Genomic DNA, 23,854 nt, shown 5'->3' on the forward strand with positions numbered 1-23,854 from the left:
GAGAATTGATCCCACTACTCTTCCTCCTGTTCCTGTTCACGCTCCTCCACAGCTTGATCCACCACTCTATGCACGGCACGCTCCAGGAAGAAAGCATATGGCATCAAGTCGGTAATGGCGCCTTCACTGCGACTCCCCAGGTTTGTCGCCTCCTCAAACGGCAGCATGAGCCTGCAGGCATTTTGCATTAGTGTCCAGTACTTCGGTCAGAACATCCCCATCTCCCCAGAGTGTGTCCTTTGACTGTAGTTGTAGAGATACTGTTTGACGGCTTTCTCCTGTTGTAGCAGGCGGTCGAACATCAGGAGGGTCGAATTCCAGTGAGTCGGGCTATCGCAAATCAAGCGTCTCACCAGCAAGTTGTTTCTCTGCTGAATATCGGCAAAGCATGCCATGGCCGTGTAAGACCGCCTGAAATGCCCACACACCTTCCTGGACTGCTTTAGGACGTCCTGTAAGCCTGGGTACTTAGACACAAATATCTGAATTATGAGATTCAGCACATGTGCCATGCAGGGTACATGTGTCAACTTTCCCAAATTCAAAGCCGAAATGAGATTGCTGCCGTTGTCACACACCACGTTGCCGATCTCCAGTTGGTGCGGGGTCAGCCACTGATCCACCTGTTTGTTAAGAGCAGCCAGGAGAGCTGTCCCAGTGTGACTCTCGGCTTTGAGGCAAGACATGTCTAAGATGGCGTGACACCGTCATACCTGGCATGCAGTATAGGCCCTGGGGAGCTGGGGCTGTGTAGCTGGAGAGGAGATTGCAGCACCAGTAGAGTTGAACTGCCACTCAGCCAAGGGGGAGGAGGACGACAGCGAAGAGGATGTAGCAGGAGGAGTAGGAGGAGAAGGAGCGGAGGTGGCGGGAGGCCTATCTGTAAGCCGCGGAGGTGTCACAAGTTCCGCTTGCCAGCGGTCACCAGGTTGACCCAATGGGCTGTGTAAGTAATGTACCTGCCCTGACCTTGCTTGGCAGACCAGGCATTTGTGGTCAGATGGACCCTTGACCCAACGCTGTGTGCCAGAGATGACACCACTTGCCTTTCAACTTCAAGGTACAGTTTGGGTATTGCCTTTTTGGAGAAATAATTGTGGCCTGGTATCTTCCACTTCGGTCTCCCAATGACCACAAATTTTTGGAAGGCCTCAGAGTCCACCAGCTGGTATGGTAACAGCTGGTGAGATAACAGTTCCGCCAAGCCAGCTGTCAGACGCCGGGCAAGGGGGTGACTGGCAGACATTGGCTTCTTTCGCTCAAAGATTGCCCTCACGGACACCTGGCTGCTGCTGTGGGCAGAGGTGCCGGAACCGCTCAAGGTGAGAGGAGGAGTGGAAGAGGTTGGCTGTGATTCTGAAGGTGCAAGGGAGAAAGCGGCTGAAGATGATGCTCCTGAAAAAAGGAAGAGGAGAAGGAGGGTGGCTTTGCTTTTGTGTGCTGCTTTTCCTCAGGTGGTCTTGCCATTGCAGTTTGTGCCTTTTCTCCATGTGCTTTCGTAAGGCAGTTGTCCCTATACGGCTGTTGGCCTTTCCACGGCTTAATTTTTGGCGGCAGAGAGAACAGATGGCATTGCTCTGATCTGAGGCATACACACTAAAAAATTTCCAAACCGCTGAGCCCCCCTGGGGTGATGGCACTATGGTGGCATCAGCAGCTGACGTTGAAGGGCATGTTGGCTGGATGTCCATAGGTGGTGATACATGGTGCCGGACACTGCCACCAGCTGTTTCTGAAGACGAGCTCCCCCTGCTTCTTTTAGCAACTCGTCTCCTCCTACTCCTCTCTGGCCCCCCTCTGAACTGTCTCCTTGCCTTGGTCATCTTGTCTCTTAGGATCCCACGGGGCATCCGTATTATCATAATCATCATAATCATCCTCCCCAGCTTCGCTTGCCTCAGACACCTGATAAACTGCACCAACAGCAGGTACTTCATCATCCTCCTTCACAAGCTACGTCCATAGTGTCGCCTAACTCAGACATATGAGGTGGTGTAACTTGCTTAGCGCCTTCATCTTGTTGTAACAATAATGGCTGTGAATCGGTTAATTCCCCACCAAATAACTCCTGCGAAGTGTCAAATGCAGCGAATGTGGTGCTTGTAGTAGCGCTGGTGGCTGCAGAAGATGAGGTGTTCTGTGTTAAATAGTCAACCACGTCCTGACAATTTTGGGAGTTAATGGGATGTGCCTTCTTCTGAGCACTGTACTTGGGTCCAGGGCCACACGAAATCACGTCAGCACGACCTCGAACAGACCTGCCGGGTGGCCTGCCTCTGGGTCTACCTATGCCTCTGCCTCTGCCTGTTTTGTACTTATCGGGGGGATGAAGTGAAGGGTATGCACTGACTTGACTAATACAATGTACAGTCACACAGGTGCAGTGAAAGGTATGCAGTGACTGGTATTACAATACAATGTGCAGCTGCCACACAGGTGCAGTTAACAGGTATGCACAGACTGGTATATTACACAGCGTGCGGTCACACAAGTACTGTGAACAAATATGCAATGACTGGTGTTACAAATTTGCAGCTGTCACACACACAGGTACCGTGAACAGGTGCAGTGACTGGTGGTATTAACAATGTGTGCACTCACTTAGGTAGGTAGGTAGGTGCACTGAACAACAGGTGGGTATGCAGTGATTGGTATTACAGCTGTCACACACACAGGTACCGTGAACAAGTGCAGTGACTGGTGGTATTAACAATGCGTGCGCTCATGTAGGTAAGTAGGTGCACTGAAAAACAGGTGGGTATGCTGTAATTGGGATTACAGCTGTCACACACATAGGTACCGTGAATAGGTGCAGTGACTGGTGGTATTAACAATGCGTGCGCTCACGTAAATAGGTAGGTGCACTGATCAACAGGTGAGTATGCAGTGATTGGGATTACAGCTGTCACACACACAGGTACCGTGAACAGGTGCAGTGACTGGTGGTATTAACAATGCGTGCACTCACTTAGGTAGGTAGGTACACTGAACAACAGGTGGGTATGCAGTAATTGGTATTACAACTGTCACACACACAGGTGTAGTGACTGGTGGTATTAACAATGCGTGTACTCACATAGGTAGGTAGGTAGATGCACTGAACAACAGGTGGGTATATGCAGTGATTGGTATTACAAATGTGCAGCTGTCACACACACAGGTAGTCACTGAATGTGCTGGGCCTGGCAGTTGCACAGTGGGAAAAAAAAAAAGATCACAAGAACAACATTAGCTCTCAAAAGAGCTGTTGAGGATGAGAAGTGCTTTAGCAATAAGATCAGCAAGAAGGAGCAACCTAGCAAGCCTAACACAAGAGCGTAACTAAGCTTTCCCTATGTCAACAGCAAGGTTCTCTCCCTTCTCTAATTAATGCAGTCTGCAGCCACACAAGTGAGTGAATTGGCTGATGCTGCCTGTGTTTTATAAGGGGGGGCTCCAGGAGGGAGTGTAGCCTCATCGGCAACTCTGTGCCCAATGACTGTGATGTAGAGGGTCAAAGTTTACCCTAATGATGTAGTATAGGGGTCGGGTCGAACTTGCATATAATTTGCGGTTCACCATGAACGCGAACCAGCGAAGTTCGCACAAATCCGTTCGCCGGCGAACCATTCGGGCCATCTCTACCGCAGTAACTGCAGACTGGCGGCAGCCAGCCAGCTTTGTGATGGTAGCCGCTGCTGGCCAGAGGGACTTGTACCGATGTGTCGTGGGCACAGGAGGACTCCAGGGGTCTGCTAGAAGCTACAGCTAAGTTCAACTCATTATTTGTAGACTTACAGTACCCCTGACCTCGTTTTAAAATAAAATGTTTTTAATGCTTTTTTTTTAATTTGCTGTGCTGTGACATATGAGTCGCAGCACCATCCTCTCCCTTTAGCATCCCCTCTGTCCCCCGCTCTGCTCAGCCATAATGCAGAGCTTGTTGATGGGTGGGGAAGAAGTGTCAGTACTTCCTCCTCTATGCCCATCTTCAGGAACGCCCACCCCACTCGCCGCTATTAGTTCCTATCTTTGCAGTGCATTGGGGAGCTGCGACATGTGCGGCCTTGAGGTAATTTAGCTCAGAACGATAGTGTACTTATAGCTGTATTAGTACACTATTATTAGCGGTGAGTTTGCTGGGCGTTCCTAAAAATGGCCAGAGAGGAGGAAGTACTGACACTTTCTCCCCGGCCACCATCGACATCCTGCTCAAGCCGAATATTTCAACTGAGCAGAATGGAGGGCGCTAAAGGGAGAGGAAGTTGCTGTGATTTCTGTCACAGCGCAGCAAATAAAATAACATTAAAAGTACATTATTTTAAAGCAAGGTCAGGGGTATTTAAGGAAGAACTATAACCAAGGATTGAACTTCATCCCAATCAGTAGCCAATACCCCTTTTCTATGAGAAATCTTTTCCTTTTGATCAATAAATCAACAGGGGGCTGATATTGTAGTGAAACTCCTCCCACAGTGTGATGTCATGACCATGGTCCTGACAGTTTGTTGTCTGTAAACCTTGTTGCATTGTGGAAAATAATGGCTCTTTCCAAATGCCAAGCAAGCAGAATCTCCCTGGGTGCATAGAACTCTCAGTAGTGAACATTCCATACAGATCACCTGGCAAAACTACCAGTATATGTGACCACTAGTGATACATTTCAGAATGTAAATCAGGGAGAGAAATCATTTTACAATTGGAAAACACTGATTAACACAAATAATCTGTACATGAATATTGTAAACAATAAGCAATTTTATTAATTATGTTATTTTCACTGCAGTTCCTCTTTAAGTCTCTCTTTGAGGATGTGTGACCAAATGAGGATCATATACATTCACCAATCTGGCCCTTATAGGCTGCAATCTTTTATGTGTACTGTAAAGGTCTCAGCAGTATCAGTTTCATGCATAGCCCCCTAAAACGCTCTTGAAAAGATGTGTGATCATGTCAAGCAAAATCTGGTGTCAGTACAGGTTTTCCCTGAATCCCTGGTGTTTAACCACCTTAGCGGTATGGACGAGCTCAGCTCGTCCATTACCGCCAGAGGGTGCCGCTCAGGCCCTGCTGGGCCGATTTACATGAAATAAAGAGCAGCACACGCAGCCGGCACTTTGCCAGCCGCGTGTGCTGCCCGATCGCCGCCGCTCTGCGGCGATCCGCCGCGAGCAGCGGCGAAAGAGGGTCCCCCCAGCCGCCTGAGCCCTGCGCAGCCGGAACAAATAGTTCCGGCCAGCGCTAAGGGCTGGATCGGAGGCGGCAGACGTCAGGACGTCGGCTGACGTCCATGACGTCACTCCGCTCGTCGCTATGGCGACGATCTAAGCAAAACAAGGAAGGCCGCTCATTGCGGCCTTCCTTGTTTATTCTGGGCGCCGGAGGCGATCAGAAGAACGCCTCCGGAGCGCCATCTAGTGGGCTTTCATGCAGCCAACTTTCAGTTGGCTGCATGAAATATTTTTTTTTTTATCTAAAAAAAACCCTCATGCAGCTGCCCTGGCGATCTTAATAGAACGCCAGGGTGGTTAATGACTAAAGGCGGCCAATTGACCATCCGATTTAATAATTATTATCTAATTGGATGAAAATCAGTGCCCACCAAGCGCATGCCTGATCAACAATGCAACTGATTTCGGGCTGAGCATGTTGATCAGACATGCTGCAAGACGTCGGGCCATCATGGCCATCATGGTCGACGGGTGCGATGCGGCAGCTGCGATTTATGAAACCTGTCAGAGAACCCTAATGTCAGATGTGCCCGGTGCACTATACTTTACCTGTCCGTGTCCGCTGCTGGCTCCAGGCTCCGCTGCAATCTGCATACACGCATGCCACCTTTACACCGACAAGCACGTGGGGAGCATGTATGCGGATTGCGGCAGAGTTCAGAGCCAGCGGTGGACACAGACAGGTAAAGTATAGAGATGGCCCGAACGGTTTGCCCACAAACTTATTCGCACAAACTTCGGTGGTTCGCGTTCGCGGTGAACCGCCAACTTTATGCGAGTTTGACCCGCCTCCTATACTACATCATTAGGGTCAATTTTGACCCTCTACATCACAGTCAGCAGGCACAGGGTAGCCAATCAGGCTACACTCCCTCCTGGAGCCCTCCCCTTATAATATGCAGGCAGCATCAGCCATTTCACTCACTCGTGTGGCTGCAGTAATAAGTGAAGGGAGAGAACCTGCGCTGACATAGGGAAAGCTTGTTAGGTTGCTCCTTCTTCTTCTCCTCATCCTCAACAGCTCTTTTGAGAGCGAATGTTGTTCTTGTAATATTTTGTGTGTGTGTGTGTGTCTCACAGACACTTGTGTTGCATATACAGCCTTGGTAATTCCTACTGTGCCACTGCCAGGTCCAGCACATTCTTTGACTACCTGTGTGTGTGACAGGCAGCTGCACATTTGTAATACCAATCACTGCATACCCACCTGTTGTTCAATGCACCTACCTACCTACCTACCTACGTGAGCGCACGCATTGTTAATACCACCAGTCACTGCACCTGTTCACGGTACTTGTGTGTGTGACAGCTGTAATACCAATCACTGCATACCCACCTGTTCAGTGCACCTACCTACCTACGTGACCGCACGCAGTGTTATATACCACCAGTCACTGTACCTGTTCACGGAACCTGTGTGTGTGACAGCTGCACATTTGTAATACCAGTCATTGCATAATTGTTCACAGTACCTGTGTGACTGCACGCTGTGTAATATACCAGTCCGTGCATACCTGTTAACTGCACCTGTGTGACAGCTGCACATTGTATTGTAATACCAGTCACTGCATACCTTTCAATGCACCTGTGTGACTGCACATTGTATTAGTCAAGTCAGTGCATACCTTTCACTTCATCCCCCCGATATGGACAAAACAACAGGCAGAGGCAGAGCCAGGGGCAGACCCAGAGGCAGGCCACCCGGAAGGTCTGTTCGAGATAGCGCTGACGTGATTTCGTTCGGCCCTGGACCAAAGTACAGTGGTCAGAAGAAGGCACGTCCCATCAACTCCCAAGATTGTCAGGACGTGGTTGACTATTTAATACAGAACACTTCATCTTCCGCAGTCACCAGCGCTAGTGCTGCTCGGATACCGCTTTTCAAAATCTGGATTGGATCCGGATACCCAGATATCCGATCCGGGTCGGATATCAGAGTTCAAAATTTTCCAATCCTAATCCAAATCAGATATTCGACCTCAGTGTCCGGGCGGATTCAGATATCTGGAAAGAAAAACCGGAAGTGGCCTTTAAATTGCATTAAAAATGTTTTTTTTAGGGAAAATGAGGCATGTAGCATCATTATTTTTTAAAGGGAAACACTAATTGATGATGTGGGGACTTAAACACCCCCCCTCCTCCCCCCAAAAAATGGCTGTCAATTAACATCAGGACTAGGTTCCAGACAGCGGTCGTGCAGCACACATTGGGCTTGATTCACAAAGCGGTGCAAACACTTTGCACGCCTGTGAAAACCCCTTTATCACGCCTAAACTCAGTTTAGGCATGATAAGAAGAAACTCGCGCGAATTTTCCGCGCGCAAAGTTTTTGCAGCGGCCCCCGCTTCGCGCGAAGCTCCCATTAAGCTCTATGGGACTTTGCGCGCGTACGCGCGGAAACTTCGCGCGAGTTAGAGCACAAAGCGGTGATAACTTTGCTGGTGCAAAGGTTATCACGCCTAAAGTCTTTTAGGCGTGATAACTGAGTTATCATCGCTTTGTGAATCGAGCCCATTGTGTCCAAAGTCCAACCGCACAACTGGGACATGGCAGTTTTCAGCCCAGACATCTCCAAAAAATTACGCAGCAATTGTGTTTTGGGTTAAATATAGGTGGTATCAGCACAGCAGCAGTGGCCTGTGGCACCCTGGCGGTGGCAGGAGCAGCAAAGGCAGCAGGAGCAGGGCAATGCAGCAGCAGCAGGTGTAACGTCTGCCAGGAGCATGCCGGACATGGCACGTGGTAGTGGCACGCGGCACTTTGCACTTGGCATGTGGCACATGGCACTTTGCACGTACCACGTGGCACTTGGCATGTGCCACATGGCACTTTGCACGTGGCACTTTGCACGTGGCACTTTGCACGTTACACGTGCCACCTGCAAAGTGCCACGTGCAAAGTGCCATGTGCAAAGTGCCACGTGCCAAGGGCAACGTGCCAAGTGCCACGTGAAAAGTGCCAAGTGCCACGTGCCACATGCCAAAGGCCAAGTGCTGAGTGACAGTCAGACAGCAGAGGAGAAGACACTAACTGTCACACTGGCACTGCTCAGCAGCACAGCAGTTCAGTAGTAAGCTAACACAGTAGTTCTACTACTCTAACAACTACTAGCACTGACTGCAGTTCTACAGTACTAACTACACAATAACACAGTAATCCTATTCCCTAATCCCTAACCTATACTGTAGCTAGCTAAGGCTATAGCTGGCCAGCAGGCAGCATCTGGCCTGGTCTGCGCACAGCACACACACAGACACATAGCAGCTGCAGCAGTCCTGCAGCACAACTCTGACTGTCACACAATGAAATCAAGCTAATTAACAATACAACATTAGTGTAGTGATAGTGAAGGGTTAATCACTGAACAGCTTTAGGTTTATCACTGTGTACAGCACTTGCTAGGCCAGCAGCACTGGAGCACACACTCTGACTGTCACTCACTGAATGAAATCAAGCTTGCTAGTCTAATTAACAATATAACAATAATGTAGTGATAGTGAGGGGGTTAATCACTGAACAGCTTTAGGTTTATCACTGTATACAGCACTTGCTAGGCCAGCAGCACTGGAGCATTTCTCTCAGTGAGCATTCTCAAGCAAGGACGATATTTCTCATCATGGCAGCCCTCCTTATTATACAGGGGGGCTGGCCAGGGTTCCTTTCTGTGATTGGGTGCCAGGGCTTAGGCTGGGAGCCCTCTGATTGGCTCAATGAGGTCAGGTGGGGCTGGCCAGTGTTCCCTTCTGTGATTGGTTGCTAGGGCTTCTGCTGGGAGCCCTCTGATTGGCTCAATGATGTAATCTCCTTAGTTACAGTATCTCAATAGTCGTTTTCCTGCTGATATCCGCGAATTTCCAGCCAACTATCCACAGATAGCTATCCAGATTTGGGCCCAGGTATCCGGAATCCGAATCCGGTTGGATAGCTGAAAATAGTTTGGATATCCGGGTTACCCGGATATCCGGAATCCGGATGAGCAGCACTGACCAGAGGTACTACAAGCACCACATCCGCTGCATTTGACAGTTCGCAGGAGTTATTGGTGGGGAATTAACTGATTCACTGACATTATTGTTACAACAAGATGAAGGCACTAAGCAAGTTACACCAACTCATATGTCTGAGTTAGGCGACACTATGGATGTAACATGTGAAGTGAAAGGTATGCACTGACTTGACTAATACAATTTGCAGTCACACAAGTGCAGCGAAAGGTATGCAGTGCCTGGTATTACAATACAATGTGCAGCTGTCACACACGTGCAGTTAACAGGTATGCACGGACTGGTATATTAAACAGCATGTGGTCACACAGGTACTGTGAACAATTATGCAATGACTAGTATTACAAATTTGCAGCTGTCACAAACACAGGTACCGTGAACAGGTGCAGTGACTGGTAGTATATAACACTGCATGCGCTCAAGTAGGTAGGTAGGTGCACTAAACAGGTGGGTATGCAGTGATTGGAATTACAAATGTGCAGCTGTTAGACACACAGGTACCGTGTGTCATAGACCGCACAGGCCGGTCCTTGATCGGGTCAATCGCTCAGAGTCAGAAACTCGGTGTCACTGTCCAGAGTTTTGCTGTCCAAAGGATTCATCACACACATACAATTCAAAAGCTTGCTACCACATGTGAGTCAGCACATGACTGTAAATATATTAGCACACTGCGAACTCTGTAAGTTAACCCTTAGCTGTATGCAGGGATTGGTGCCAGATCTGTCTATCTGTGCCCGATTCAAGCATACGGGTTATAAATACAGGATCTTCTCAAAAAATTAGCATATTGTGATAAAGTTCATTATTTTCTGTAATGTACTGATAAACATTAGACTTTCATATATTTTAGATTCATTACACTACAGCTGAAGTAGTTCAAGCCTTTTATTGTTTTAATATTGATGATTTTGGCATACAGCTCATGAAAACTCAAAATTCCTATCTCAAAAAATTAGCATATTTCATCCGACCAATAAAAGAAAAGTGTTTTTAAAACAAAAAAAGTCAACCTTCAAATAATTATGTTCAGTTATGCACTCAATACTTGGTCGGGAATGCTTTTGCAGAAATGACTGCTTCAATGCGGCGTGGCATGGAGGCAATCAGCCTGTGGCACTGCTCAGGTGTTATGGAGGCCCAGGATGCTTCGATAGCGGCCTTAAAGAGAACCTGTACTGAGTAAAATTATTTAAAATAAACACATGAGGTAACTTCAAATGAACATTACATAGTTACCTTACCATCAGTTCCTCTCAGAAGCTCGCCATTTTCTTCTTATAATGATGCCTTCCAGTTCTGACAACATTTTGTCAGAACTGAAATATATCAGTTGCTGTCAGTTATATATCAGCAGCTGTCAGTTACAGCTGAGAGGAGAACTGATGTGTCCATGTTTCCCTATGGCTCAAGTGGGCGATGTTACAGTTAAACAGTGTGCTGACCAGAAAGCTGTTATGGGGTAATAGCCATTTTCAAAATGGAGGACGGAGAATTCCATTGATCACAGTGGACAAACAGGATGCAGGAGAGGAAAAATAGATTGAGGCGTAGACTACACAGGAGGTAAGTATGACTTGTGTATGTTTATTTTGACTTTTAATGTTCAGTTCAGGTTTTCTTTAAGCTCATCCAGAGTGTTGGGTCTTGCGTCTCTCAACTTTCTCTTCACAATATCCCACAGATTCTATATGGGGTTCAGGTCAGGAGAGTTGGCAGGCCAATTGAGCACAGTAATACCACGGTCAGTAAACCATTTACCAGTGGTTTTGGCACTGTGAGCAGGTGCCAGGTCGTGCTGAAAAATGAAATCTTCATCTCCATAAAGCTTTTCAGCAGATGGAAGCATGAAGTGCTCCAAAATCTCCAGATAGCTAGCTGCATTGACCCTGCCCTCGATAAAACACAGTGGACCGACACCAGCAGCTGACATGGCACCCCAGACCATCACTGACTGTGGGTACTTAACACTGGACTTAAGGCATTTTGGCATTTCCCTCTCCCCAGTCTTCCTCCAGAATCTGGTACCTTGATTTCCGAGTGACATGCAAAAGTTGCTTTCATCCGAAAAAAGTACTTTGGACCACTGAGCAACAGTCCAGTGCTGCTTCTCTGTAGCCCAGGTCAGGCGTTCTGCCGCTGTTTCTGGTTCAAAAGTGGCTTGACCTGGGGAATGCGGCACCTGTAGCCCATTTCCTGCACACACCTGTACATGGTGGCTCTGGATGTTTCTACTCCAGACTCAGTCCACTGCTTCCGCAGGTCCCCCAAGGTCTGGAATCGGTCCTTCTCCACAATCTTCCTCAGGGTCCGGTCACCTCTTCTCGTTGTGCAGCGTTTACTGCCACACTTTTTCCTTCCCACAGACTTCCCACTGAGGTACCTTGATACAGCACTCTGGGAACAGCCTATTCATTCAGAAGTTTCTTTCTGCATCTTACCCTCTTGCTTGAGGGTGTCAATAATGGCCTTCTGGACAGCAGTCAGGTCGGCAGTCTTACCCATGATTGCGGTTTTGAGTAATGAACCAGGCTGGGAGTTTTTAAAAGCCTCAGGAATCTTTTGCAGGTGTTTAGAGTTAATTAGTTGATTCAGATGATTAGGTTAATAGCTTGTTTACAGAACCTTTTCATGATATGCTAATTTTTTGAGATAGGAATTTTGGGTTTTCATGAGCTGTATGCCAAAATCATCAATATTAAAACAATAAAAGGCTTGAACTACTTCAGTTGTGTGTAATGAATCTAAAATATATGAAAGTCTAATGTTTATCAGTACATTACAGAAAATAATGAACTTTATCACAATATGCAAATTTTTTGAGAAGGCCCTGTACAAGATACTCTAGAACACAAGGTAACATTTTCGGAGGAGTAAGTGCGAGTGTGTATGTTCAGGAACAGGTCATAAACGTAAAACCGTTTTTAAACATTTTAATAACAAAAATGCATTACGCACATTTACATACACTAATTAACATATACACACAAAGCTAAAATAAAAGGGAATAATTGTGAAAGGTTTACTTACCCAAAATGCAGTCTGTGTGGGGATATTTCCTCCTGGGGAAAAAAATGCAAAGTCCTTGGTTTCAGAATCGTAGGCCGTTAAATATATTTTGTAATCCAAGCAGATGGTACACTTCCAAGATGGCTGCTAACCACATGGTACTCTGGTTAGCAGCAGCAGGCTCTCATGAAGATGGGATTTGGAGGACTGAAGTCCGCCTGCTGGCAATGTGCTTTTGATTAAGCTGGTTTGGGGGTGTGGCAACGCCTGCCCCCTCTGAATTACCCACCAATGACAGTCCACCTCCTCCTAGGAGGATTTTGAGCTTAAATTGTAAAACACTGTAACTCATAAACTATACATGTCATATGTAGGTGGATAGCAGATTCATACTTGTCAGAAAATACCGATTAATATGACATCTTGCATGAGTGCGTTAGGCTGTCCTGTCCCCGAGAAGGGTCGTACACAAATAACCGGACGGGTTATGGTTATGAATTTTATATCAGCACATTGGGCAGATTTTAACGAGTAAGACTATATTAATTTCATAGCTGTGCTATACACGGTTTTCATTTAACAGACCGAAATCATAAATATGCATTTAAATCTGTTCCCCAGCGGTGCCAATGTGTCTGAGGTTGGCAGTGGACCCCTGTGGAGCTAGCTTCCTTCGGCTTCCCCTGGATGAAAGAACCTTTTGGTGCTCAATTAGCAGCTGAGTGTGACCAGCTAGAACAACCTTTGACATATTACACCAGGCTAGGGTTTCACAAACCCTTCGGCTAATTAACAAGTCACTGGCCAGCAAGGAATTCTCTTTGAACAGTTAATTAAAACAACCCTGCCTTCACTGGTAAAAAAAAACATACTTCCTGAAAAGAATAAATGTCATTTTGCTCTGCTTTGTGGAACGATACAGAATCGCTAAACATCTCAACTTCTGTATCATTCATGACACCGTGAACAGGTGCAGCGACTGGTGGTATATAAAACTGCCCTCACATAGGTAGGTAGGCGCATTGAATAGGTGGGTATGCAGTGATTGGTATTACAAATGTACAGCTGTCACACACACAGGTACCGTAAACAGGTGCAGCGACTGGTGGTATATAACACTGCGTGCACTCACGTAGGTAGGTAGGTGCACGGAACAGGTGGGTATGCAGTGATTGGTCGTACAAATGTGCTGCTGTCACACACACAGGTACCGTCAACAGGTGCAGCGACTGGTGGAATATAACACTGCATGCGGTTACGTAGGTAAGTAGGTGCACTGAACGGGTGGGTATGCAGTGATTTGTATTACAAATGTGCAGCTGTCACACACACAGGTACCGCGAACAGGTGCAGCGACTGGTGGTATATAAAACTGCGTGCGCTCACGTAGGTAGGTAGGTGCACTGAACAGGTGGGTATGCAGTGATTGGTATTACAAATGTGCAGCTGTCACACACACACAGGTAGCGTGAACAGGTGCAGTGACTGGTGGTATATAATAATACTGCGTGCACTCATGTAGGTAGGTGCACTGCACACAGGTAGGTATGCAGTGATTGGTATTACAAATGTACAGCTGTCACACACACAGGTAGTCACTGAATGTGCTGGGCCTGGCAGTGGTACAGTAGGAATTACCAAGGGGCCAACGTCCAGCAGCTGCGACTGCCTGACAGGGCTGTATATGTAACACAAGTGTCTGTGGGACACACACAAAAAAAATAGATCACAAGAACAACATTAGCTCTCAAAAGAGCTGTTGAGGATAAAGGGTGCTTTTTAGCAATAAATATCAGCAAGAAGGAGAATCCTAACAAGCCTAACAAAAGAGCCTAACTAAGTTTTCCCTATGTCAGCAGGTTCTCTCCCTTCTCTAATTACTGCAGCCACACGAGTGAGTGAAATGACTGACGCTGCCTGCGTTTTATAAGGGGGGGGGGGCTCAAGGAGGGAGTGTAGCCTGATTGGCTACCCTGTGTCTGCTGACTGTGATGTAGAGGGTCAAAGTTGACCCTAATGATGTAGTATAGGGGGCGGGTCGAACTCGCATATAGTTCGCAGTTCACCACGAACGCGAACCAACGAAGATTGCGCAAATATGTTCGCGTGCGAAGCGTTCGGGCCATCTCTATTTTCAAGCTCATATGGTCAGGCTGAGGTAGCTGAATGACAGAACATCAGTGACTGAGTGTCCAGCTGAACGAATTTGGTCTGTCCACAATGAAGCAATGACCTTATTATCTTCTTGAGTCAGGTGTGCCCCCCAACCCCAACACACTCATTTAGCCGGTTATTGCTTCATTGTGATACGCAAGCCCCTTCACCGCGGCAAGGTAACGATCACAAAGGGGAATTGACACATGCACATGCCTTTTGTTTATTGTTGCAGCGGCAGTGCAGCCAGAAATATTAGGCAGGCATGTACACGAACCAGAAAAATTATTATAGCGGCCTCTGCTAGCAGCAGTCTTAGAAATTCAGAAATCCACCTGGAGTCCTGGACCCTGTTGGTGGTGGCGGAGAAAGCAGTCACACGGCGTGCAGGCAGAGATGCTGTGTGTGGGGACTGACTTAGTCTTCGAGCAGGCAGTAGCCCTCCAGGATCCATACCACATTCATTTTGATAAAGGTGAGGTACTGAACACTTTTGTGACCTAGGCGACTTCTCTTCTCACTGACAATGCCTCCAGCGCAGCGCTTAAGGTCCTTTCTGACATGAAGCTTGAGGCAGGGCAAGACAGAAGTTGTATGGCAAATTATGAAAGCTCTTGCCACAGGTCAAGCCTGCGTACCCAGTAGTCCAGGGGTTCATCGCTGCTCAGAGTGTCTACATCCACACTTAAGGCCAAGTAGTCGGCTACCTGCCGGTCAAGGCGTTGGTGGAGGGTGGATCCGGAATGGCTAAGGCGAGGCGTTGGAGTAAAGAATGTCCGCATGTCCGACATCACCATGAGATCGCTGGAGCGTCCTGTCCTTGCCTGTGTGGACATGGGAGGAGGAGGATTATTGGCAGTGGCACCTTTATTCTGTTGTGCTGTGACATCACCCTTAAACACACTGTAAAGCATAGTTGCCAGCTTGTTCTGCAAGTGCTGCATCCTTTCTGCCTTCTGGTGATTTGGAAACATCTCTGCTACTTTGTGCTTATACCGAGGGTCTAGTAGTGTTGCCACCCAGTAATGGTCATTCCCCATAAGTTTTTTTATACGGGGGTCCCTCAACAGGTTGGACAGCATGAAAGACGTCATCTGCACAAAGTCAGATGCCGCTGTACTAGCCATCTCCTCTTGCTCTTCCTAAGTGATGTCAGGTAAGGTATCTTCCTCCGCCCATTCCACGAACAATACCACGGGAAAGGTGAGTAGCACAAGCCCCCTGCGATGCCTGCTGCGGTTGTTCTTCCGCCTCCTCAAAAAAAAAAAAAACACCTTCCTCATCTGACTCCTCTTCCCCGGATGACTCCTCCTCCTCCTCCTCTGTGATGCCGCAGGTGTTGATGCCGCCGTAGGTGATGTTTCCAAAAACTCTTCCTCCTCCTCCTGTTCCTGGTCACGCTCCTCTACAGCTTGATCCACCACTCTACGCACGGCACGCTCCAGAAAGAAAGCATATGGGATCAAGTCGCTGATGGTGCCTTCACTGCGACTCACCAGGTTTGTCACCTCCTCAAATGGACACATGAGCCTGCAGGCATTACGCATGAGTGTCCAGTACTTCGGCCATAACTTTCCCTGCTCCCCAGAGCATGTCCTTTCACTGTAGTTGTACAGATACTGTTTGATGGCTTTCTCCTGTTGTAGCAGGCGGTCAAACATCAAGAGCGTTGAATTCCAGCAAGTCGGGCTATCACAAATCAAGCGCCTCATCGGCAAGTTGTTTCTCTGATAAATATCGGCCAAGCGCGCCATGGCCATGTAGGACCCCCTGAAATGCCCACACACCTTCCTGGACTGCTTCAGGGCCTCCTGTAAGCCTAGGTACTTAGACACAAATCTTTGTATTATAAGATTGAGCACATGTGCTATGCAGGGTACATGTGTCAACTTTCCCAAACTCAAAGCCGAAATGATATTGCTCCTGTTGTCACACACCGCTTTGCTGATCTCCAGTTGGTGCGGGGTCAGCCATTGCTCTACCTGTTTGTTAAGAGCAGCCAGGAGAGATGCTCCATTGTGACTCTGGGCTTTTGAGGCAAGACATTTCCAAGATGGCGTGACACCGTCGTACCTGGCATGCAGCATAGGCCCTGGGGAGCTGGGGATGTGTAGTTGGAGAGGATGTAGCAGGAGGAGGAGAAGGAGAGGAGGTGGCAGCAGGCCTGCCTGTAAGCCATGGAGGTATCACAACTAGGTTCGCTACACAGCCACGTACTCCCTGCTTGCCATTGGTCACCAGGTTGACCTAATTTGCCGTATAAGTAATGTACCTGCCCTGACCGTGCTTGCAGACCAGGCATCCGTGGTCAGATGGACCCTTGACCAACGCTGTGTGCCAGAGATGACACCACTTACCTTTCTACATCACGGTACAGTTTAGGTATCTCCTTTTGAAAAAAGTAATTGCGGCCTACTATCTTCCACTGCGGTGTCCCAATCGCCACTAATTTTCAGAAGGCCTCAGTGTCCACCAGGCGGTATGGTAACAGCTGGCGAGATAACAGTTCTGCCAAGCCAGCTGTCAGACACCGGGCAAGGGGGTGACTGGCAGACATTGGCTTCTTCCGCTCAAAGATTTCCTTCACAGACACCTGGCTACTGCTGTGGGCAGAGGAGCAGGAAGCGCTCAAGGTGAGAGGCGGAGTGGAGGAGGGTGGCTGAGAAGGTGCAAGGGATAAAGCGGCTGAAGAAGATGCTGCACCTGAAGGAGGAAGAGGAGGTGGAGGGTGGTTTTCCTTTTGTTTGCTGCTTTTCCTCAGGTGGTCTTCCTATTGCCGTTTGTGCTTTTTCACCATGTGCCTTCGTAAGGCAGTTGTCCCTACGCGGTGCTTGGTCTTTCCACGACTCAATCTTTGATCGCAGATAGTACAAAAGGCATTGCTCTCATCTGAGGCAGACACACAAAAAAAAACTCCACACCGCTGAGCCCTGGAATGATAGCACTTTGGTGGTGGCGTCAAGAGCTGACCTTGAAGAGCATGTTGGCTAGCTGTCCATAGGTGGCGATACATGCCGCCGGACACTGCCACCAGCTGTTTCTGATGATGACGAGCTCCCCCTGCTTCTTTCAGCAAATCGTCTCCTCCTACTCCTCTCTGACTCCCCTCTGAACTGTTCATCTTGTCTATTATAGAGTGACCAGACGTCCCGGATTGCCCGGGACGCATCCCGGATTCGTGGTCCGCTGTCCCAGGCAGCATGAGGTCCCGGGAAACGTCCCGCTTTCAGCAGCGGGACATCCCGGCCTCGGGACTCTGGCCACTCTATACTCATGAACTGGCAGCGGCGTCTATAGATGCTGTGCCAGTTCATTGCCCGCAGCCCCGCTCCAGCCTCCTTCTTCCGGTGTCTGTTCCGACAACGGCAGGCGAGCAGGGCTACGGCAAGATGGCTGCCGAAGCCCTGTACTGGAGACTTTGTGTCTCCAGTACAGGGCTTCGGGCGACATCTTGCTGTAGCCCTGTCAGCGCGGGAGAAATGATCAGCAGCAAGATGGTCCCGGGAGCAGCGCGCCAGAGGCCGGAGACTTCTGCCAGGTGAGTAAATGTTTTCTTTTCCAGGTGAAATGTTTGCCCGCATTGCGTCTTTTTTCCCAGGTGAAATGTTTGCTCGCATTGCGTTTTTTTTTCCAGGTGAAATGTTTGCCCGCATTGAGTTTTTTTTTCCAGGTGAAATGTTTGCCCGCATTGCGTTTCTTTTCTGGTGAAATGTTTGCCCGCATTGCGTTTCTTTTCTGGTGAAATGTTTGCCCGCATTGCGTTTCTTTTCTGGTGAAATGTTTGCCCGCATTGCGTTTCTTTTCTAGTGAAATGTTTGCCCGCATTGCGTTTCTTTTCTGGTGAAATGCTTGCGTGCATTGCGTTAATTTTCTGGGGAAATGTTTGCCCGCATTGCGTTTCTTTTCTGGGGAAATGTTTGCCCGCATTGCGTTAATTTTCTGGTGAAATGTTTGCCCGCATTGGGTTTATTTTGTACTGACATGTTGGCTGCATTGCGTTTATCTTGTACTGACATGTTTGCCCGCATTGCGTTTATTTTGTACTGACATGTTTGCCCGCATTGCATTTATTTTGTACTGACATGTTTGCCCGCATTGCGTTTCTTTTCTGGGGAAATGTTTGCCCGCATTGCGTTAATTTTCTGGTGAAATGTTTGCCCGCATTGGGTTTATTTTGTACTGACATGTTGGCCGCATTGCATTTATCTTGTACTGACATGTTTGCCCGCATTGCGTTTATTTTGTACTGACATGTTTGCCCGCATTGCGTTTATTTTGTACTGACATGTTTGCCCGCATTGCGTTTCTTTTCTGGTGAAATGTTTGCCCACATTGCGTTTATTTTCTGGTGAAATGTTTGCCCGCATTACGTTAATTTTCTGGTGAAATGTTTGCCCGCATTGCGTTAATTTTCTGGTGAAATGTTTGCCCGCATTGCGTTTATTTTGTACTGACATGTTGCCCACATTGCGTTTATTTTGTACTGACATGTTTGCCCGCATTGCGTTTATTTTGTACTGACATGTTTGCCCGCATTGCGTTTATTTTGTACTGACATGTTGCCCGCATTGCATTTATTTTATACTGACATGTTGCCCGCATTGCATTTTGTGCTGACATGTTGCCCATTGCGTTTATTTTCTGGTGTCCGGGGTAACTGCATTTATTATTTAATGGTGCATTTATTATTTAATGGTCATAGATGGCTATGTTTGCTGCTTTGTGGTTACGGTGTACTATTAGCATCACACAGTTTCTGCACACCCATGATGCAAAGTCTCGTTTGTCTTATGCCTCGCTGTTACATCATTACGTTAGCTCCGCCCATACAATGCCGTGGCCACGCCCATTGTTCGCCACGGTCCCCCCACCCCAGTCTTCGTTGATGCGCGCTCCTCAGTCCTCCCCACTTTTCGACGCCACTTTTCAAACCTATGAGCATTTCAGTGCATGCTTTTCACCCTTCTCTTTTCATAACTAGGGTTTTACTGGGGGCACCCATTAGCAATTCCTCCATTGACAGAGACCACTTACTCCATCAGTTTGCCGGATTTTGTCCCGGCAATTTGAAAGTAAGGGAGGGGTTCCTCCAATAAATGTAAAATATTTTATATTTGTCATCATGCAGCTGAAAGAAGGCTGCTATTTATTATTATAATTTAGAAAATAGATTTTATTTCTGAAATCTTGTGTTTTTAATTTGGGTCCACTTTAACCTTTTAAATTTTCTTCCATTATAAATATTCACCAACGTTGTAATGGTAAGTTCGGAAAAGTATATGACATTGCGCTCAATGCACCAAGACCTGTTCAGTAATAGAGATGTCGCGAACATTACATTTTCCGTCTGCGAACGTCAAACTTCCGGGAAAGTTTGAGTTCATATGAACCGGGTGAAACGCCATAGACTTCAATGGGCAGGCAAATTTTAAAAACTACAAAGAAAGTTTCTGGCAACAAAGGTGATGGAAAACTTCTTTAAAAGGGTCTAACACCTGGACAGGGGCATGCCGGAGGGGAATCCATGCCAAACGTCCCACCAAAAATTAAGGAGTTGACGCAGAGTGGGGTTTTAATCCCTAAAGGGCAAGAATCACAGTACATTCCTACATTGGGCTGTTTTTAAATGTCCAGAGTGGTAATGTAAGGGTTATGCCAGCTTGACACTGACAGACCAAACACCGCGTTTACCGAGATTGAGCGCTAACAGGTCTGTAAAGCCCTTAGGTGTGTGTGGTGCTGCATGTGCGCTTAACTGAACAGACCAGCGTGGCGTATAGCAGCGGCCAGGATGGGAAGTTAATAATGGAGCTATATGATGAAAACAAACTGATAGGCTAGAAGTAGGCACAGGCGTGGGTCAGTGTCAGTGGGCTCTGTTTGTGGAGTATCAAACAGACACTGAGATATGCAACAGTTCAAGCACAATACAACAATAATAACAGACGCCCTGGAGTACTATTCTGCTTGTGTCTAATGTCACAGTCGACACTTATAGTAGTGGGCACTGGGCACAATGGTGGGTGCCTGTGGACTGTGGAGCGTCGCACAGACACACACACACACACACACACACAAAACAAAGCAAAAAACAGCAGAAGGATGAAGTAGCCCTCAGAAGTACTGTTTGAGATGCGTTAAAGGATAACTGTAGCAAGAGGTATGTGGAGGCTGCCATATTCATTTATTTTTATGCAATACTAGTTACCTGGCTATCCTGCTGATCCTTTGCCTTTAATACTTAGTCCTAGACCCTGAACAAGCATGCAGCAGATCAGGCATTTCGGACATTATTGTCAGATCTGACAAGATTAGCTGCATGCTTGTTTCTGGTGTGTAAGCTTTTTCAAGCGCAAGCGATTTTCAAAATCGCCCTAAAAATGCTTGTGCAATGATTCCTTATGAGAGAGTTCACATCTGAGTGCATGTACTGTAGAAAAGAGAGAAATCGAGAGCCCAATATGGTGTAGTATGTAGATACGAAGGGAAATGATTAAGTGAGATGGTTATACTCACAAACATGGGTTACCGCTCAGGCAACCACTGTATAGGCAGGTGAGGAGATTAGACCTGTCCTCACTCAGGATTAAGAAGTCGCTCTCTGTAGATCAGAAATGGGGTAGGATCACCCCTCCACCTGGGGTGGACTCAAGTATACTGGTAGGTGATCAGAGGCGCCAGCAGAATAAAATTAATATAAAATTGTTAAAAATTGCCGAGAGGGAAAGTGGTGGACTTCCCCTCAATAATTAGACACCAAGGTCTGTCATCAAATCAAACAAATACATTTATTCAATAGTACCCCAAAATCTGCAACACGTTTCGTGGGAACAGACCCACTTCTTCAGGCAATAAAACGGGGACAACAAACACAGCAATCAATGTGCAGTGAATTTAGCACCTCTCACAGAGGTGGCTGGCCAGGTGTGCTGGCCAGGAGGATAGTGAGAGAGGTGAAAAAGAATCCAAGGATCACCAGCAAGGCCATCCTGGTGAATCTGGGCTCTGCTGGTGGCAATGTCTCAAGGCACTGTTCCATGATACTGCGCTCAGTGTCTCTGTATCCTAAGTTGGCTATAGGCTGCAGACTATAGGCTGAGAGGAGACTCCAACAAGAAAACCAAAATGAATAGCAGCGCCAGTCAGTCCAACTCCTCTTGATCCATATGCACCTTAAAAACAAAGCATAGTGGAGAGGGGGATCCTCATAGCGAGTATTGCCTCTACAGATCGCCCTTGTGCATAACCACTCTGATGTGTGGAAAAAGACCATCACCAGAGGACAGGGAGACATTCCCCCCTTTTTGCCCCGCTCACCAGATAAATGCTTGATTCAATGCATTTCAATAATCCTTAATCCAGCATCTATAAAGACAATACCAACTTGGCATAGCATAAAACCATTTAATAAGAAGCCCAATGGCCTCAAGTTAAAAATCTGCGTACATAAAAACAACTTGTATCATAGCGTATCATGAGAGCAATCAGTTTACAACTCCGGTCAGCTCAGATCACCTCCTACGTATCCCCGGCCAGTATCCTCATTGCAGCGTGTAGTTTGCACCTCCCCAAGCTCTGCCCTAGCGTTTCGGCGCTCCATGTGACCCATCAGGGGCTGGGCTACGCACGCTTCCCATCGCACATAGTAATGCATGCATACTGGCAAAAAGTAAACATTGCGCTCGCACATCCCCCCAATTCTTCCTCATATGTCATACATATTACTTCTACTGACCCTGATGCCACAGATAAAACACCCCCCACTGCTTCTTATTGACACCCTTCTAATCCCGCATAAAACACATACATTATTTAATAACAAGAGAGATTACGGGACAGGCGCCTGCTGGGACTATATCATAGCATCTACTCGCAAACTGACTTCCCCCCCATAGCCCTACCATACCTCAATCTTAGCACAAGCAGTTCAAACTCTAACCAATCACTATACATTTAATCATAAGATATAAAACAATTAATGTCAAGATCAATATTTAGACCCTCCGGGGTCATACTATGTAAGTTATACTGCATATCCATTTAGTTTCCATTTTTGATAAATCACGCAACCCATTACACCCCCTCCAATGCGGTTGCAATTTATCGATCGCACAAATTTGCATGTATGTGGGGTCGCACCCATTATATTTTTTAAAGTGAGCTGGCATGCTACGATTTTTGTGCCCCTTCTTAATCCTATATACATGCTCCCCCACACGTTCTTTAAGTTCTCGTGTGATACGCCCCACATATTGGTACCCACAATTACACCATATCAAATATATCACATATTTTGTGGCACGTTATAAACTATTTTATCTTAATCCTCCTGGTCAATTAAAACCGCCAGGGGGCAGCGCAGAACTATTTAAAATTTTTTTTTTTTTTAAATCATGTAGCTAGCCTAGCGCTGGCTACATGACAGCCGCTGTGCAGCGGCATCCCCCCACCCTCTTCGATCGCCTCCGGCGATCAAGCCCGTCCGGAAATGCCATTCTGAACGGGATTTCCATTAGGGCTACCCCCGTCGCCATGGCGACGGGCGGGATGACGTCACCGTTGTGACCTCAAAGGGAGTCCCGATCCACTTCTCAGCGCTGCCTGGCACTGATTGGGGTCTGGGGGGGGGGGGGGGCGGGGTGCCGCGGCGGGTAGCGGCAGATCGGCGTGGAGCGGCAGCGATCGGGCAGTACACGCAGCCCAAAAAAATTATGCAAATCGGCCCAGCAGGGCCTGAGAAATCCTCCTGTGCGGCATAGCCTGAGCTCAGCTTTTTGCCTTGTTATCACGCTGTACCTTAGGGGGCTCCACACAACTTGGAACCAGCCTGTCCCTCAGGTTAGGGGCCCTCCTGTAAATGAATGATGGTTTACTTGGTAATGCCCTAGATAACATTTGGTTACACATTAGCACCTGCCAGTGTTTTTTAAAGATATTCTCAACCTGCTTAAACTGTAGACTAAAATTACTAATAAATGCAGTTTCAAGGTTTTTGGTTTCCCTTCTAGTAACATTATTTATTAGCTCCTTTCTCCTCATATCATGGACTTGATTCATTGATTTCCCCTCATCATATCCCTTCTGGAGGAATCGGTTCTTCAAAAATGATGCTTGAACATCATAATCATCCAAAATCATATAAGGAACTGCAAACCTGGTGGGATAAGGCCACTTTAGAATAATATAGTAGAAAGGGGATAATTCTGCATAGATATAGGTGGGAGGTGACCCCCAATGATGGGGAAGAGGGAGCTCTGAATGATAAGGATCTGTATGAGTACGTGCAAAAATGTGACCAGGGGCTTATAAAGCTGTTAATTAAGAGGAAAAATAATAGGTTGCAGCGTTTAGCAAGGGAGGTGGAGGAAATAAGGGTCAGATTAGAACCTTATAAAGAGTCTGAAGAGTGCAATTAAAGGTCTAAACAGATCCAAGATTCACTCTAAGACAGAGAGGGAAATTGTTGCAGATAAGCACA

General features: G+C 47.2%; 1 protein-coding gene across 1 annotated transcript in view; it reads right to left on the reverse strand.

Moving 5' to 3' along the window:
* Positions 1–23,854, reverse strand: part of LOC137534379 (zinc finger protein 585A-like) — a 178,093-nt gene that overhangs the window by 81,794 nt on the left and 72,445 nt on the right. Inside the window, exon 8 of the mRNA XM_068255861.1 lies at positions 12,244–12,275. Within this exon, the coding sequence (XP_068111962.1) occupies positions 12,244–12,275 (32 nt within the window). The remainder of the gene's footprint in view (positions 1–12,243; positions 12,276–23,854) is intronic.

The sequence above is a fragment of the Hyperolius riggenbachi genome, chromosome 10, assembly GCF_040937935.1.
Source record: "Hyperolius riggenbachi isolate aHypRig1 chromosome 10, aHypRig1.pri, whole genome shotgun sequence".
NCBI classification, from domain to species: domain Eukaryota; kingdom Metazoa; phylum Chordata; class Amphibia; order Anura; family Hyperoliidae; genus Hyperolius; species Hyperolius riggenbachi.